Source organism: Plectropomus leopardus, chromosome 10, assembly GCF_008729295.1.
Source record: "Plectropomus leopardus isolate mb chromosome 10, YSFRI_Pleo_2.0, whole genome shotgun sequence".
NCBI lineage: Eukaryota > Metazoa > Chordata > Actinopteri > Perciformes > Serranidae > Plectropomus > Plectropomus leopardus.
The window spans coordinates 4,839,337-4,858,188 of NC_056472.1; the positions used below are offsets into that span (position 1 = coordinate 4,839,337).

General features: G+C 39.0%; 2 protein-coding genes across 2 annotated transcripts; one reads left to right on the top strand and one right to left on the bottom strand.

The window, feature by feature from the left end:
• The first annotated feature begins 1,336 nt into the window (after window positions 1–1,336).
• zgc:136439 (uncharacterized protein LOC678627 homolog) lies at window positions 1,337–5,866 on the top strand. The gene is made up of 8 exons (XM_042495347.1): window positions 1,337–1,682; window positions 2,665–2,754; window positions 2,857–2,936; window positions 3,058–3,173; window positions 3,866–3,963; window positions 5,229–5,297; window positions 5,394–5,452; window positions 5,733–5,866. Exons 1-8 carry the CDS (start codon window positions 1,491–1,493, stop codon window positions 5,851–5,853), a joined length of 825 nt encoding a protein of 274 aa, XP_042351281.1. The 5' UTR covers window positions 1,337–1,490; the 3' UTR covers window positions 5,854–5,866.
• Window positions 5,867–6,050: 184 nt separating this feature from the next.
• On the bottom strand, window positions 6,051–10,062 carry asnsd1 (asparagine synthetase domain containing 1). The gene is made up of 4 exons (XM_042494538.1): window positions 9,987–10,062; window positions 8,414–9,882; window positions 7,742–7,923; window positions 6,051–6,326 (listed from the first exon to the last, which is right to left on the bottom strand). The coding sequence occupies exons 2-4, from the start codon at window positions 9,818–9,820 to the stop codon at window positions 6,080–6,082; spliced, it is 1,836 nt and encodes a 611-aa protein (XP_042350472.1). The 5' UTR covers window positions 9,821–9,882; window positions 9,987–10,062; the 3' UTR covers window positions 6,051–6,079.
• Between the last annotated feature and the right edge of the window lie 8,790 nt (window positions 10,063–18,852).

Consider the following 18,852-nt stretch of genomic DNA (forward strand, 5'->3'; position numbering starts at 1 on the left):
AGAAAAGAAGCTGAAAAAATAGACTACCCAGTTTAAAACACTACATTTTTTTTAAATCCAGAAATTGTAAAAACCTATGACAGAATGTAAGTAGCACACTGAGGTATTTTACAGCCATTGTATTCTCTTGTTTTTATTTTCTTTTGTTTCCTTTTTTGTCGCTTTTTGTCAGGTAAATTTCTTTCAAGTTTTTGCTATTTTCTTGTTTATTTTATTGACAATTTCTTGTGAAGTTGCTCGTTGCTAACCCCCCCCCCCCCCTTTTTTTTTTTAAGACTCTAAGTCCATATTCAAGCAAAGCATTTCAGGATAAATCACCCCCAGACAACAGTTCAGCAGACTTTGGCTTATCTCTCCTCTCCACACCTGCTGACCGGTGGATCAACCTGAAGTTGCAGGACATGTTGTCACTCATGTCTTTGGTCGTAAACATGGGTGTCATTGAATGCTATTCATTTAGCGATTTCTGGCGAGACAGTAAACTGTACAGCTTGCAGTTCCCGAGACAAGTCATGAGCAGAGAGAAGTTCCTCAGGATCATGCGGTCTCTTCATCTCAGTAGCTTGGTGGCGGATGCTGCTAATGAGCAAAGCAGAGACTCCCCAACCTTTGATCGCCTCTGCAAAATAAAGCCCCTCTATGAAGAGATGAGGAACGCCTGCAGGAGGAACTTCCATCCTCACCAGGAAATTGTTATTGATGAGCGATTAGTTGCCTCCAAAGCACCCACTGTGCTCGCACGACTTGAGACATGCTTGTTCAACGGGGCTGTAGACTCTTTGTTGTGGCAGACTCCAGGAGCGGATACACATGGAATTTTTGTGTCTATAGGGGAAAATTGCAGGGAAACAGTGGCAGAGGTCTCAGTTATGGCACTGTGATGGACCTCATGGACACACAGTTGCTGGGCACTGGCTACAAGCTGTTGACAGTTTTTATATAAGTCCAACCCTTTTCCGTGACCTCCTTGTAAATAGTTTGTTGTGCATTGCTTTTAAATAAACTATATTATACTAAACTATATTTAGTCAAAATAAGAAATAATCATCCATCTCTTTATTGTTTCTGAAAAAAATTCATATTTCTTTTTTTTAATAATTTTATCTATTGAGGTTCTGCTAGCAGTTGCAAATGTTTACATCCCCATGTGTGTACAAAACCATTTTTGTCATGACTTTAGATGATCTTAACTGAACACGAACGAAAGACAGCAGGAGTTATATCTCACACACACAGCACATTTGGGGGGGGGGGGTACATTTTACAAGTTTTTCTTTCAAATCATCGGAAGACACTTTTATTTTGAAAATATCCAGCGGACGCTACACGGCTAATCTCGCGAGATAAGTGTGATCTGAACTGTGAAATGTTTACTTTTCTACCATAAATCCCCTAGGCCAGTTCCTGTCTTTAGAAATATCTGTAGTTAGTAAACCACCAGGTAACACCAGCAAACGAATGAGAGGCGTGAGTCCCGGTTTCGAGTTGAAATGAAAGCTGTAATTCTCGCCGCCGGGTACGGGACCAGGCTCCAGAGGGATGTGCTGGCGGACGGCAGCGGGAGGTTCGCTCACCTGGCCGGGACTGCCAAGCCGCTGCTGCCGGTGGGACGGTGCGCGCTCATCTCCCACTGGGCCAAAGCCCTGAGCGCCTCCGGCTGCGCGGACTGCATCTATGTAGTAGTAAGTAGCTCAGTGTAGGCAGTGCTGGCAATAACAACCCCGTTAACGAAAAAGTGGGGACTCTGTTTTAATGTTTTTTTTGACCTATGTTCAATTGAAAACAGTCCAAAGACAAGAAATTATATTTTCAAACTGACTTAAATACACAGATTTAAATGCCTGCAACACTTTAAAAAAAGTTTGGACAGGGAAAATAAAAGACGGGGGAAGTTGTGGAATGCTCAGAGAGCACCTGAAAACATCCCACAGGTAAACAGGTTAACTGATAACAGATTAAATTATGATTGAGTATGAAAAGGGTATCCTCAAAAGGCTCGTTTGTTCACAAGCAACTATGATCACTTTATGGAAAAACTGCATTGACAAACAGTCCAGCAGTTGAAGAACATTTTTACTGACACAAAAATGCAAAGAATTGATGGATTTCACCATCTACGATCCATAATATCATTAAAAGACTCAGAGAATCCAGATAAATATTAACATATAAGAGGCAAGGCTGAAAACAAGCGCAGAATGGCTGTGACCTTTGACCCCTCAATCTGCTCTACATTAAAAACGGACATGGTTGTATCAAAGATTTAACTACATGGGCTTGGAAACACCTTTAAGGAGTAGGCGTGTATAGTTAGCGTTAATAATGGCTTAAAAAGCACACACTGGCATTACATGCAAAAGTTACTTACAAAAGTAATAAAAATAATAATAATGATAGTATGCAGAAGAAAAAAATTAACATTATGCAGGATGACTCCATTAAAGTATCATGATTGAATTATTATTATTATTGATGCATTAACATGTTAACAATAAGATAACGATAACTATGTCATCAGGCTAATTTCATCTGCTACATATACTGTATGTTAGGTAATATTTAAGATTGCATCATAGTATAAACCCAAATATGCAGAGCCAGTGTTACTGAGAGTGAATGAGCCACTGTGTTCCTTCTGTCTCCCCTCTGCTCTCCTCTCCACAGACTAACGCCGTCTACCACGCCGCATTTGAAGAGTGGGCGTCACACTTCCCTAATGTCAAGATCCTCAGCGATCAGACGACAAGCAACGATGTAAATACAATTTTACCGTCAGCGTGACTTGTGTGACCTGTTTTGGCCCTTAGAAAGATTTTATTTTCCCTCCAACTCAAGTTAACTTTCTCATTCCTCCAGGGGCGTCTTGGTGCTGTGGCCTGTCTGCAACTTGCGGTGAAGCACTTCAACATAGAAGACCATGTCTTAGTAATTGGGGGGTAAGTTTACTGACTTAACATTGTAGACACTGCCATGCAGAGTTGTTGCTCAAAATACAAATGTGCAAGTTGAAGTCCTATTTCTGCCTATCTGATAAAAGTCCTTTTCCACCCATATCAGAGACACCCTCTTCAAAGAAGATTTCAGCCTCAGTGAAGTCAAACAGAAGTTTTCTGACCTCCAAGCAAAGTGTGACGACAGCTGTCTGGTGCTCTCATACCAGTGCAAAGAGGAGGGTGAGTGGGAAATAAGGCTTTGATAAAGACATACATTGCAGGATTTCCCTAAAAAAAAGACAAAAAGTCATAATACAGTATGTTGAAAAAAAAGAAAAAAATTTAGTATGTCAAAAAAGTCACAGTATATTATGTTGAGAAAAAGTCATAATATAGTGTTAAAAAAACAAAAAAAGTTACAGTATACCATGTTGAAAAAAATAATACCATAGTAGGTAAAAAAAAAAGTATAATATGTTGAAAAAGGTCATGCTCTAGTATATTTAAAAAAAGAAAAAATTATCATAGTATAGTGTGTTGAAAAGAAAGGATAGTATGATGAAGTAATGGAAAAAAAAGTCCTAGCATTTCGACAAAAAGGCATAGTATAGTATGTCGGGGGAAAATAATTTTAAAAACGATATATAGGATGTCTAAATAAGGCATAGTATAGTATATTGAAAAAACTGTAAAAAAAAAAAAAAGTCATAGTATGTTGAAAAAAACTCACAATATAGTAAAAAACATTTGGCCTTTACTGTCACTTTCGCTGGCGAGCATATTTACAAAGAGCAACTGACAATCCTGCAAAGTATACTCTGAAGTTTAAAAGTATGGAAGCTGTCAGGTTTAGGGATTGAATCGAAGTATAAAATGTTAAACACGGTTGGGCTTCATGTTCACTGTTAGTTCTGTGTTGTGTGTTTGTACAGAAACTCATAAATACGGGATACTGGAAGCAGACAGCGATCTCCGCGTCCTCCGTATGAAGGAGAAACCTCTTCCTTCTGAGACAAAGTCGAGGAGAGCGGTAAGTTCACTGTCAACACTGAACATGTCTCGTAATGTCTGTCCACGTGGGAATGAAGATCTTTTAAGTCTTTCCAAAAAAGAGGCAGAGTCACCTGATGTTTGATTTACAGACTTTAGAGGGAAACCTTGAAAGCAGTCAGATTCTGTCTGTCAGTAAAGTCAGAAATACACATAATTCATTCCGGTCAGAGTCCTGATGCTCAGTCTTAACAGTGTAGTTTACATACATTATAGACGTATGGATTGTAAGCTTTTCTCCATCGCCTTATTAAACAAGAACAGGTAAATAAAGTCATCATGTGATCTCTGGTTGGTACTGGCTCATGTTTCACACTCGTAGACATCAGCTGACACTTAGAGTCTTCCCTTATGATCAAACGGTTTCTACCGCTTAAGGCAAGTTAGATACAAGACTTTCTATGTCACTCAGAATAAAATATAAATAAAAAGAAAAATGACATGAACCAACATCAGGATACTTACGGACAAAGTTGCTCAAATGTTTATTGTATCTTAAAACATGACCTTTTTTTGTCTCATGGCAGAAACAAAGGTAAAACAGAGCTGTTCTTGGAAATTTAGTGATTCTCACTCTGCATGTGTGAGGTTAAAAAACATTTTGCACAAAATACACAGAGCCTTGTATGCATGGGGCGTTGTTCTGGTTTCATGCTGTGAAATCTTGGTTAAATAACCAGTTTTTCTTTTAGATTTGCACTTCCTTATGTTGTCCAGGATCCAGACACAGATAGCTGAAGAAAGTAAATCTTCTGCTCTGAGCATCCTGACTGGAAACAAACTAGTTTTTTTGTTTTGTTTTGGGTTTTTTTTTGTTATAGTAAAACTGATTTTATTTTTTTTTTCAACAGGCATTCGGAAAATTATATTTAACACACAAAAAAGATGTCAATTATTTGGGGATTTTACAATATGTCAGGACACAACATCCTTCATTTCATGTCTTTGAAGTGTTAAAATGTCTGAATTGATTTCAGACATTTTAACACCATCTAAGGTGTTAGACGATGAATTTAATTTAAGATTTTAATGATCCGTTGGAACTCTGGATACTCTGTCACGGCTGCTGCTTTCTTCGGTTTGGTTTCTGCTTTTGGTCATCTGTTTGGAGTCATTGTCATGTTGCTGGATAGCTGTTAAAAAGGCATTTAAGCTCTTCACTGCTCACCAGTGTGTATGAAGGTTACTAATATTTCTATATGACACTAACAAACACTCAGCTGATCATTCCCACTTGTTTTTCAGTGTCCCTGTTTCTATGCGTTTTCAAAGAAAAGCCTTCCTCTGTTGGATACCTTCCTTGAGGAAAAGAAGGTACATTTAATATTCAGTCATCCTGCATGTAATGTGAATTAAGAGTAAATTATGTGTATTAATTTCACTATTTTGCTTAACTTTTTATTCCCACAGGAGGCACCTATTGATGAGAAAGACGCCCCAGGAATCTTTGTGTCTTGGCTGATTCCAAGGTACGGTGTGCCGGACCTTCAGAGGGCCAGCTTTCACTCCGAAAAATTACCCAAATCATTGTGTAATCCTGCTGTGTGACAGGCAGATGGTGCTCTCTTCCGTTTGTGGCTCTTTACTATGATCGCAAAATATGATTTGGATTTATTTTGGTGTTTCTTATATTTTTCATATTTGTCAAATTATGCAGATACTCAACCAAAACTTACATATTTTAAAATCAATTGTCAGTGTATTTTTTAATAATTAAAAAGTATTTACTTTTTCTTTTTTGTCTTTCAGGAAGCCAGTATACATTCATCAGATTTCAGGGCGTTTCGATGTTGGGAACTTGCCTTCCTATGTTGAATGTGACCTTTACTTCAAAGAAAAACTTCAAGATGTGGAGTCGTACATGGTGTAGAGGAAACACAAATGGACAAAACACCATATTTATTGTGCCATGTAAAAAAAAAAAAGTATCCAAGGCCAGCACAAAAAAAATTAAATGTGAACTCTTTGTTAACTTCAAGAATCTGTAACAGTAAATCAACAATTGTTTTGTAAATATGCCTTTAAATATTAATTGTATGTAATTTTCTAATGAATATTTTCTATTAAAATTTTTTTTATATTCATTCAGTGTGTGTCTACTCGGTGAGGAGTCTTGTGCATTTGTCAGAGGCTTTTTCGTGGTTGTCCTCCATCTTTGCGATGCGGGAGCCAAACTGCATGGCTCTCTTGGGCAGGACTGCTGATAGGCCGAGGCCCAGCTGCTTCGCCGTCAGCCTCAGGAGGAGTTTCTCCCCGACACCTCGAGGAAGCGTCAGGTCTGCCTTCTCCCACACGGGCAGAGAATTCAAGTAGCTCACCACGTCCTCGTCCAAGTAGGGAAATCTGAAGATGCCAGAGTTACATGTGTCAGATATTCTCATTTGAGTTCATGTGCCACATACAGTCCTGGCTGATCTCAGGTCAGACCGGTGTGCTGTGCAGTGTACTTCTGGGGATGTTTTGGTCCCCACATTTTGCTGCGGAGTGAGCGCTCTTGACTTTCACACTCCTCTTTGTTAAAGGGAGCTGCTGACATACAGGCAGCGACACAGAGGGAGAGAGATCTTCTGCTAAGAAGCGGTGACTCTGCATCTCACAGCGACTTAATACGACACCGCCTCTGGCTTTTGTTTGGTGTCTAGTGTCTGCAAAAAATGTTGTTTCACACTTCCGATCCGCCGTTAGCTCTGTTAGCTTGTTTACTATATGATATGAATGCATCTGTCATGCTGTCGTCCCGCTGAGCCTGTTATCCTGTAATTGTCGAAAATTCATATTGAACAGCCAAATCTGATTAGATGGATATGATTCGGAGTCGGGTACAGCCCTAGTTAGCAGCAAAGAAGAAGAACAGCAATCACACCCTGCTAGATCAGCTGCCATATAACAGACGATAAATGGTTGTTATTGCCATGTTATGCCACTGTTACTGTTTAAAATGCGCTGTAGACACTTATGTTGTATGTCACGCTAAAGCAAAGGCTTCTGTGTTAAACGTCACACCCGCCACGCCTCTTTTTCTTCTGCGATGCCGGCATGCAGTTACAAATGACACACTCGAGAGGCATGATGCCACTATTGTTTCGTTCTGTGTAAAAATGTAAAGGTGGTGCAAACAGGGTTCCTACAGCCTCAGACAAATTCAATTTTAAACCTTTTCAGACAATGGTATGGTATTAAATGGTATTGGACATGGTCTGAAATTGAAGGCCAAGTTTACAATAAAATTTAAGCAAAAAAATCTGGGTTTCCCTTGGAAAAAAAGTTTTGATTAGTCATTTGAGTGGATGTGGTAAATGTGTTGTGGGTTCCTCTCTCCTTTTCGACATGACGGTAATGAGAAGCATTCTGTTAATTATTTCAAACTTTTTTTTATTTCAAATTTTGAGATTTTAGAGCACAGCATAAAAAAAATTTAAACAACTTTTTAAACATTGTTGACAGATTGATTTGAGACTTTTTAATACCAGTTGAGGCCTTATTTTTAGATTATTGAATTAAATGCCTTTTAAGACTTTTTCAGGATCTGTGGGAACCCTGTGCACCGAACAGCGAAATCTTTGTGTAAAAAAGAATTTGTCTTTGGTAAGAAAAGAGCTCCTATTAAGGCGGAACTGTGCTGGGAATTATGTGGTTACTGGACTTCTTAAACCAGTACGAATTTTTTTAAAAAACACACCTTTTTAGTTTTAACTGTTGCACAAACAAAATATACTATTTCAAGCACCTTCAGAATGTAAAACAGGTAGCACCCTTACCTAGCCTCTTTCCCATGGTCACCTATCACTCGGTCATCTCTGCCCAAATTCCTGGAAGGGATCCTGCTCAGCTCCATGGCCAGTTCCTGGATCAGTCCCTCGTGTCCAGACATCTTGAATCGGACTCTGTGTCTGGAGTAACCTGCGAGCTGTTCATCTGCTCCGATTCCCGTCAGAATCACCTGCAGTCATGAAGCAGCAACACAGAGAGCAGGTCAGCGTGGATGTTGAGGGATGGTGAAACATGTCAATTTAGATGTCTAAAAAGAATTCTCAACTGCCCCCCCAACCCTTTATTTACCTGATGTGCCTTTTTACAATTAATATTATTGTTTTTATTATTATCATCATCATCATCATTTTTATTTTATTTATTTATCCCTATTAAATAATATCTCTTAAGTATTGTTTTATGAATCTGGGAGATGCTGTGCTCTTTTGTTGTTTTATAACAATGGCAGTAAAAAACTTTTGACTTTGACTTATTTTTGTTTTATTAACACTACGACAAAAATGCATTTGAGACTTGTTATTTTTCACCCTACTTTCCCCCCCCTGCACTCCCGTCTGTAACAGTCTAGGGGGCATTTACATCAAACCCCCTGCATTAGTCAAATGTTAAAGAGAAGCATTTGTCGTACAAAGTGCAAAGTCTGACGTTTGTACTTGTACCTTTGCAGTCGATGTGAAGGGCCTCTGCTCACCGTCCTCAGTGATGAACCCCGTCCCTCTTGCTGCGAACCACACAGCACATCCGATGCTGTCATCGAGCACCGTATCCAGCGGGTGGACCAAATGACAAATGCGCTCCTGGCGGATTTTCTGCAGCTCCTCCTTCGTTATGTTGATTTCAACAAAATTCCACCTTCTTTCAGGATTCAGGTGTCTTAATTCCTCGAGGCCGGCTCGTCCAGTGATTCTGTCTGGAACATCGAAGGGGCCGGATGTTTGGGAATCAGATCCATCATTCTTGGATTCTGTGGGCTTATTTTTGTGCTTTTTGGGTTTCTTTGCAGACTCTTTTTGAGACTTTGGCAACTGTTGCTTGAATGCAACATTGAAAAGGTCTATTGGTTGATGAGCAGGTATGTGACGGTCCGCTAAGGTGGCCAGGATCATTGAATCGATACCTCCTGAAAAAAGTATGGCAATACTAGCACTGTTGTTAGAAAAAGAGGAGTCCTCTTGTACCCTGAACGGCAAAGACTGAACACGTCGCCTTACTGCCTCACTGAGAACATGAATAAGACGATTCACCTCGTCATTTTGCTCTTTGCTCGCAAGCAGCTGCTCCAGATCCTTAAAACATGAATGTGAGTTTGGATCAGTTTCTGTCTCATTTAGTGACTTTGGGATGGATGTGTTAAGGGGGCACACGGGCGAGGTGAGTACAAGTCCTGGCTGGTTCATCACAGCAGTGCAGCCGCTGGGGACAGACTCCCGACTGCAGCTTGAGACAAGATCAATTCCTCCATGAGCCCAAGGATACACCTCAAACGCCACAGAGCCAGCTTCTGTAACTGCCTTCAGGTCAATACGATACACACCAACTGCTGGGACTTCTTGCCAAGCAGCCTGAACAGGTCCAGAACTCTGAGCTGCCACAGAGGTCAGAGTCATGCGGTTTTCATCCGCATCAAATTTCCACAGCAAACTCCGCCTGCCAAGGAAGTCTCTGCCAAACCAGAGATAGTCTCCAGCCTTTTGGTAGTAAACAAACCCCCACGGGCCCCGTATAGTGGAGAGGACTGACAAAATCTCTGATGGGCTGTTGCAGGATGAAAGCCTCTGAGAGACAACAGCAGTGTCATTTTCCTCTGGCATCACAGGGAGGCCTCCAAAAATCTCCCCGTTCCACACCAGGACATTCCCAGCATTGTCCTGAACTGGCTGAGGAGTGAGGAGACCTCTCATGTGAAGAACGTGAGCAGAGAATACACACTGATAGCAGGGATTTGTGCCTCTGACTGTTAGATCCTGGCTCCAGTTGGGCCCTCTTCTCCTTAAATGTTCATGAACTGTTTTGTCCCACTCAAACTGAGCGGGCAACAGACTCAGCAGACAGAAGATTCCGCACATTGTTGTGGTTGAAGGTCAGTCTTACAGATCCTGCAGATCCTTTTTCATGTTATCCAGTTCCTCTGGAGACAGGAAATATTATGTGTTATGTTCATCTATTACATGATGCTTTGAGATCAAATCTTATTTGTACAGCCTGAGTTATTTATTAGTGAGACAGACTTACTTCTGCATGAGCTCAGTGTCTGACTTCTGTCTGCCAAGAAGAAAATGTTACTGTTCCTCTGCTGGACGTAGACTTTCTGGGAAAAGAATACATTCAAAATGCACATTAATATATGCAGACATGCACATGTTCATGACAGAAATGTTTTTACAAAAAGGAATAGTGCATAAAAATGTTCTTAGAGGTCCCATATTGTAAAAAGTCAGACTCCCATGTCTTTTTTCAATCCTTTGAAATCTGGATCAACATCACTTTTCTTTTGCTGCTAGTAGTCACACTCTGAGCACATTGGTGCCATATCCTTCATAAATATGGGAAAAAAGGCAATGAGTAATTTGTTGAGAAATGTACCACAAATTACAAGAAATTAGTCTATTTGGGAAATATGGGGAAAAGTATTTACAATTATCATCACAATTACATATTTTTTCAAATTATGTGACAGAATTCTTATACTTTTTAAAAGCTTTTCCAGGTCATTTACTTTGTGTTACACGTTAATTTTTAAATGTTTTTTTTTTTGCCTTTTTTGTTTATAATTTATGCAAATGTTTTGGGTCATTTCATCTTTTGTTGCTCAATGCCTTCTTTCAATGTTTTGGATAGAAATCAGGCCAAATTGCTCAGGTTTCAAAGGATTGATTTAAAACAGGTATAGGTGCTATATAAATACTGTAAAAATATCAAAACGCTCAGTCCACGGAGAAATGTCTACAGCCCATATTCAGAAGCTGTGAATTTGTGATGTCACAACAACAGGCTCCTTTATAAACCATTTCAAACTTAAAAACATAAACATTAAAGAGGGTGCCATTGTAATTTTGTTTTGCAGTGTATGTGAAAAACAAAGTGTTTCAGAGAGAGGGTGAATACAGAAAGACACTTAAAAATATGTGTTTGAAAATTAACCCTTTGAAACCTGGAATGACATCAATTTTCTTGTGCTGGGTTCAGATGCCTTAAATAAATATTTGAAACTTGAGTAAACTGGTTTGATTTCTTTTGAAAACATGGAGAAAAAGTTGGCAACTTGGCACGAAATGTCCCACAAATAGTAAAAAAAGATATTAAATTAAGTTACTTGTTACTTTTTAATCACCATTTCTAGAGCATTGCCTTGGCTTTTTTTTTAAACATCCCGTTTATTTTTTTGGGATAATTTTATAGGTTGTTTTTTTTTTTTTTTTTTTTTTTTAAAAATCCATCTTGCCAATTTTCAGGTAGTTTTCGTTAACTTTTAAAAAAATGTTTTTACTAATTTTGTGCTATTTTGGGGTCACTTCTTCTTAAGCTCAGGTTTTGCTCTTTGCTCAGGTAGAAACACAAAATTCAAGTATGAACCCGAATATTAGCATAATATGGGGACTTTAAAAATACGTCTTGCAAAAAGGCTTCTTCTCATAGTTGCCAGGGCATACTTGACGTTACATTTAACTAAATTCAGAACTATGTCAATTTCAGGCAAACTTCGTATGTGTTTTCTTTAACACAAGTCTACTCACCCTGCTTTTCTTCAGGTTGGACAGCTCGTCCACAACAACCTTCTGCTCCTTGACCTGAAAGTTAGAAACATAAATTATTCCACTGACCTGATAACATGGAAACTTTGCAAGCAATAATTTTATATTTATAAGAGACAAGCGGCTAAAGGTGAATCCTGAGATATCATGTATTTACACTGAAAAGTTTCTAAACGTCCCAATGAAAGAGTATGCTACATGTTAACTAGCTAATATTTGAAGCTATTTCCTTAGCCACCTGCAACATGTTACGGCTAACGCTACCTTTTTGTTCAGTTCCTCCTTTAGTGCAGACTGTCCTTCATAATTGTCCTCGTTATCTCGACTTTTCGAAGACATTTTGGTAAGAAATTTTCAATTTAATGTAGTTGAGGCAATCTTAACCGGAGTGTAAACACATGCTCGATGGCTTTGAAAGTGTTTCCGGGTGCGGAGGTCTGTCTGCAACAGACTTCACCGCCCCCTGCAGGTGGGCGGTTCAAACATCCTTTTCCCCATGCATAAAGGCTGCTTACAGGACTACAGCCAACAAGTTAATGCGCTATAGAGCATAATTAGACCTAAATTAATTTAAACAGTGGATAAAGTCTCTCCAGAAAGCACAAATGAACAAGAGTAGGAGGTATATTTGATTTCTTCTTCCATAGTACAAATACTTTTAGATATTCATTAAGATAATTGATTGCAATTAGTGTAATTCGCATATATTGAATACATTTGAAACCATTTATTTCAACTGTAAGCAAAACTAAACGATTATGTTAAACTAAATGTCAATGGAAGAGAGTGGAGGGGATTGTGCAAAACAGGGGTGGTGATTCAATTATTATTTTAAACACTGGGGAGGGAGTTATGTGTTTTGATTTTTTGGGAGGGAAATTGTACTTTAAATAGTTATATTTATTTTAAATACCAGCAGAACCTGTTTTGTTTTGTTTGTTTCTTTTTATCTCCAAAATCACACCACTTATCATAGCCAGTTTAAAATATGGTTATTTATGGTGGAGGAAGGGTCATGAATTTTGCCCTTGTCACTCAGGGAGGCTCAAGGAAAAAATATTTGTGGCTCCGGGGAGGGTCAACTCACACTACTCTTATGGATAAAGTACAGTCCCTTAATAATTTTGGTGTTCTGTGAAGTTCAGCATCATTATACATCTTACAGTCTGCAGTCTTTTGTCTAAATATTCATATTGTTCTCCTCCTTTCCTCTTCCGTTTTTCGCATGTAATCAACTCTCCCAATTCCCTTTCTATCTTTCTGAAGCATGTAACATAAAGTCATTAATCTTTTAGAGCATTTTAGAGGTCAACCAGATTTCAATCAAAACAAACTGCCCACTCAATGACAGCCCAGCATTTGCAAAAACATCCTACTTTTTACATCACAGTGGTATCTGCTCTTTTAACTCTCAGATACAATTGATAAAAGATAAATGGTTCCCAGAGCATACACTCTGCAAAATACAAATATACAATAACAAGTGTACATTACTGTGCATAGAGATTATGGACTGACTGATTACATATACATATTACATATATTGATATTTGGGAGTTATACATACTGTATAAACACATGGAAAGCCATATGTACATCTACTCACAAGAACTCCACCAGACTTGCATATCATTAAGCTGAGGTGGAAACAGTCACAATGAGAACACGTTAACTTTCCGGACTTTCCTACTGTGAAGCAACCGTGCTACGGTGTGAGGGCCGTCATACGTCAAAGACTCAAACAAATAAAACTTGTCTTGTGTCAGCCGGTTCCAGTCACATGAATTTAGTCCTCATGTTAATGTTTCCACCAAGGTGGAAAATTGACCCAGACGATGAGAGAAATAAGGAAATAACAGTAACAATAACAGTATCACAAGGGTGTGGTAGGAACAAAACTCTAATATGAACTGCAGAGATCACTGATGTCATTAGAGTCACTTCAAAACCTAATTACAGAGATATATTTTATCTATCTTTATTTAAATCTACAGGCTAGCCGCTCTGTGAGGCTATACTTAAACACAGCAGTGCTTTGAGCTCAATGCTAATATCATCATGCTAGCATGTTTACAACAATGACTATAATAATGCCACCATCCAATCAACTCGGAAGTCGAATCTTTCCGACTTCCAATTTGAAAAAGTGCACTGGAACGGCCGCTGAATTTAGAGTTCTGACTTGGAAAGTCGTAGAAATGAATCTAGCCTGACTTCACCGAGATTGGCTCATCTGACGTCACACAGCAATGGCAGCAATGGTACAGTAGCGTTCGTAAGCTATATATACAGTAGTATATAGCTATATATAGTACTAGTAGAAGGCAATTTGTTTGAGAATATAAATACAACGAAATTAAATATATAAAGGCATTTTACCTTACACATTGTTTCCTTTCATCTTCTTATTTTAAATATGCCAGAAGGCTGACGTTATCAATGGTTTTTTTTTCTTGCCCGCTTGCAACAAGAACATTCCCTTGTCATAGACCGCCATTTTTATGATACTTTTAAGTAGTGCTGGGCATAGATTAATTTTTTTAATCTAGATTAATCTCACTGCAATCCTGTAGTTAATCTAGATTAATCTAGATTAAAATTATAGACTTGAATTTTGCCAAAGACATTCAAAATAATATCTATCTATCTAAATGATGAAAATGCATCACAAAATGCTTGAGAAAGCTGTTCTACTATAATATTTGGTAAAGAAAAATAATGCTCCATAAGATTTACTTTGGTGTTTAACTTTTTTTTATTTTGTTAAACACAGACATTTAGGAACACAGGTTCTGTCTCCATGTGGAAAAAGCTTTTTCCTGCTAACTGGAATGAACAGCAGAGGGCGCAGCCTCTGATAACATGACCCTAATTGAACTGTGGGCCTACATTAGAGGTCATGAAGAAGACCATTAACAGTCAGCAGCTTTGTGACACGGCTTGAGCCTAATCACTCCAGTCTCTGCTTCTCCTTTTTCCACCAGTCACTCAGGCAGACCAGCTTCCGCCTTGTTCACGCCCCCTCCGCGTGAACAAGGCGGAAGGTAGGTATACATCCGCGCTTAAACAACAAAGTGAAATTGGTGCCTTGCTCACTGTATAGACCCAACTTAGTGAATAGTTTATCGCGCGATAATTTCCTTATCGCGCGATAAGAATCCCGCGTTAACGCAGCACGTTAACGCCGTTAACGGCCCAGCACTAGTTTATAGCCTTCAACATTAGCTTTATAGTTCTAGCAATTGTATTTTGGCCTCAAAAATCCTAAAAGTGGTGTTCATTTGTGAAGATTATCTTGCTGAATAAAATGTGTAAGTGACCTACAGAAAAACTTCACAGTTGGGGAACACATTAAAATGTTTACTTGTTGGTGGTGTTAAGGTTAAAGGGATCATTAGAGTCAGTTGGGATTCATCCTCTGGGGACCATGAACATCTGTACCAAAAATATCATGGATGGCTATCAATATTTGCTATTTTGCGATGTGATATTAAGGAAATGGAGAATATTACTCATTCATTCAGTGCATACAGGGATTTAAACCGGCAACCTTCCACTCACATGTGGTAGAATTCCATGAAAGAGACATGCAGAGCTTTATTGAATTGAAAGGAGGTCAACAACCGGTAACTTGAAATTATCCTGGATGACACAAATGTTGTTCTTTCTCCAGCTGTGGGTCAAGCACCGTTCGAACCTGCAGTGTGACAGACAAACACACCTGTCGCTGGTTTGCTGCCCACTCAGCTGCAATGTTGTATTGATCTGAAACAGCTGTCAGATGTTTACCATTTCTTTCCCTGGAAGCAAGGGCTGTCATTTTGGGTTAGGTGTCCAGGTCATTACAGCCAGACAGTGACCTTTGATGTTTATTGTTCTCTAGTGGAGCTATCACATCTAAGTCTTAGGCCCCAGGCAGTAGTGGATATCCACAGAAACAATAAGACCACAACACTGTTATGTTCCAAGTGTGGGTAAAGGTAATAATTATTATCATTGATTATGGTGTTCTTTGGTCACTGAGATGGTTTGTGATCTTACTGTGTCCAGTGTATTGAGATTCTGGGAGAGCTCAAGAGCCCAGCCTCAGTTATTCCAGCTACATATCAATGAAGAGCTGTACTGGCAAACCTTTGAGCTCTATTGTAACAAAGTCTAAGTGCTCAGCACAAAAAGGAACAGAAGCCCCACATGAAGAATAGATGAATAATCTGATCCAGCCTCACGTACACCATCCTCCAGGTGAGATTTCACAGCCTCCCTCCACCTCTATCCCTTCTTTAGCTGTGGCTTGTGAGTGTCAGACAACGTAAGGCCGCAGGTGGCAAGTCATTTTCATATTTTTGTCTTGGAAGTATAAATATAGCCCACGTAAACACTGCTTGTTGTCCCGCAGCCTGGTTGAAAAAGGATCCCGTCAGGGGCAAGACATACCTGCAGGTCACATGACCACAGAATGACACAGCAGCCGTCTGACCGCTGATGACAGGTAACTGAGCCTGGCTGACACACTGGCCCACTAATAGTGCGGCTGGTAATCTGTTTGTACCAGCTCAATGTGTGCGGACTTTCAAACGGCTGAGAGCTCTCTGTGATCCTTGAATAGATCACAAAGGGATAGAAGTGCCTATTGTCATCACTCGGCTCAAAATATGTGCTTATGTTCCCTGTTAGTGTCAATTTTGCTCCCTCACAGGATGAGATGGCACACAGTGGCTCTACGTGTTACTCTGGGACAAAAAGAAAACTTGTATTTTTGATATTTTTTTAAATGTGTAAAAATAACAACAATCAGATTTATTAATAGCCATATTTGTTTTCACATGCTAAGATATCGTGACTAAAAAGTAATGTTAGGCTATTTGAACTAGACTCCCATTAGCATAACTTTGCATCCATTAAAGCTGTGTTCGGCTTGATGACGATCTGTAGCCTAGTCTCATTTGGCCACTTGTTAGCGACCGCCTTTTTAAGACATGTAAAAGCTTCAAAGTTCATGAATGGGGTATTTAGTGATGTATTTTATGCTGAAGAACAACACATGAAAGTCTCTTAAGCTTGTGTTAACCACAGACCTTATTTCAGGCATCTAACCAAACACCTATTTAAAAAAACCAATGACTTTGAGACGGGGGGAGGCTAACGTGCCAAAATGCTAATTTTGGGGTTTAGGACATATGACACTTAAACGTTTTGTGTAGCAAGATAATCTTAACAAATAACACAACACTCTTTTCTTTCTTTTTTTTAAAGATTATTTTTTAGGGCTTTATTGCCTTTAACAGATAGGAAAGGTCGAGCGTGAAATGGGCAGAGACAGAGGAGGTGACATGCAGCAAAGGGCCGAGACCGAAATGGAACCTACAGCAGCGAGGACACAACATCTGTACATGGGGTGCATGCTCTAGCCACTGAGTTGGTTGGCGCCCCAGCACCACATATTTAAAATTTCAAAGCATAAATGCAATTGCAAGAAGTGTATCGTTAAGTTATAAACGAACTACACTATGTTTGCATTATCCTCACCTCCACAACTTGGCTGTGAAACTGATTGGCGTGACAACATTCTGTATTCTCATTGAGACACCGGTTATCAACTGCCTTTTTTAAGACACCTAAACACACATTTGGGTATTTACTGTTGTATTTTATGTCAGAGAACAAAACGTGAACGTTTCTTAAGTTTGTAATAACCACAGACCTTAATTCAGGCATTTTACCAAAAACCCATTCAAAAAAACCACTGACTTTGATAGGAGGGAACCAGGAGTGCTAAAATGTTAACTCATTTCCAAGTTCCTGCACCGCTCTATCAGCACTTCCTGTCTCCTACTCTGTTTTTTTAAATTTGTTTAAACTAAAGTAGTACAAGTCTTAAAGCAATAGTTTGATATTTTGGCAATTAATCTTAATTGCTTTCTTACCAAGAGAGATGAGAGGATTAATAGTACTCACATGTTTGTAAACTAAATATGAAGCAAATTTTCAGCAGACGGTTAGCTTAGCTTAGCATAAAGAATGGAAACAGGGGTACACAGCTAGCCTCTGTCTATAGCGCTCACTGATGAGCACTTTGTAGTTTGTTTACTTAATTTGTACAAAACTGAAGAGTAAAAATGATATTGTGGTTTTATGGGGAATCATGAATCAGATTTTTTCTCGGACTGCCACAGTAACTTGCTGTGCTCTCTGCTGGGTGACTGGCAACCTCATTGTGATAACATGATGTTTTAAAACCTTTTTCTATGGATTAAAGAAAAAGGATATAACAGGTTAATTATTAATCTTGAAATGTGCTGAAAGGTGGCTTTTGTTATCTTTGAACATAGCCAGGCTTGCTTTTTCCCTGTTCCCTCTCTTTACATTCTAGTCTAATGAAATGCCAATAAACACATCACTTGGGAATAGACACAAGGTTTCAGTGGTGACATACTGGGGGTCCCACTCAGCTGATAACATCCTTTGAAAGTCCACTGTGCATCCAGTACAGTTTGCAGTTTAAAGAAACATGCCAGTGTTTATGACTTTTTATGGATGCAGGCCAAGGAGCCCTCATGCACACAGCCTGTAATTACAGCTGATTCTGTTCTGTTGACATAGGTGGACAAATGCAAGTCATCCAAATGTGTGATTTGTATTTTTCTTTGTTCACTGCAGAGCTCTATTGCAACAGCCCTCTTGGTCAACAGGTCAAGGCAGTCTCTGTTACCAAAATGTTCAGAACCTTAATTTGTGTTGTGTGGCATCAAATGCACAAGCCAGCTCAGTTAATCTTTAACTTTTGCAATCTTGTTGCTCTCTTTCGTTTGCCTCCTTTTTTTTCTTTATCACTGTAGTATTTCTCAAATTCAGTTGAAATAAAGAAGAAAGGATATAAATGAAGCCGTGAAAACATTTATGACATTTCTCCATTCAACTTTAATTGCTCCAAATGAATCAGTTGAGTTTCTACTGATATGAGTCATAGTTAAATTAGTGACACACTTCTGGTGAAAATCCTGCATCCCACTGACTCAACAGGACAATATCTTTGTAACTGTACTTGAAGCCTGCACTATGTTAGTCAGTAATTGAAAGTCACCAAGTATAGCCTACTTACTCAAGAACTTAGTTAAGTACAAAATTCTCCTACTTATATTTCTCAGCACTGAGTATGCCCATTTAATGCCAATTCACTTCAACTAGTATTCCACAAAATTTCAGAGGCAAATATTGTACTTATAATACATTTATTCAACAACAGATGATTTACTTTGTAAAAATATGGTATCACTTGATACTTTTATAATGGAATGCACTTTATTTATCAGAATAGGTGAGTGGTGTGGTGTGTAGCTGCAGGTGAC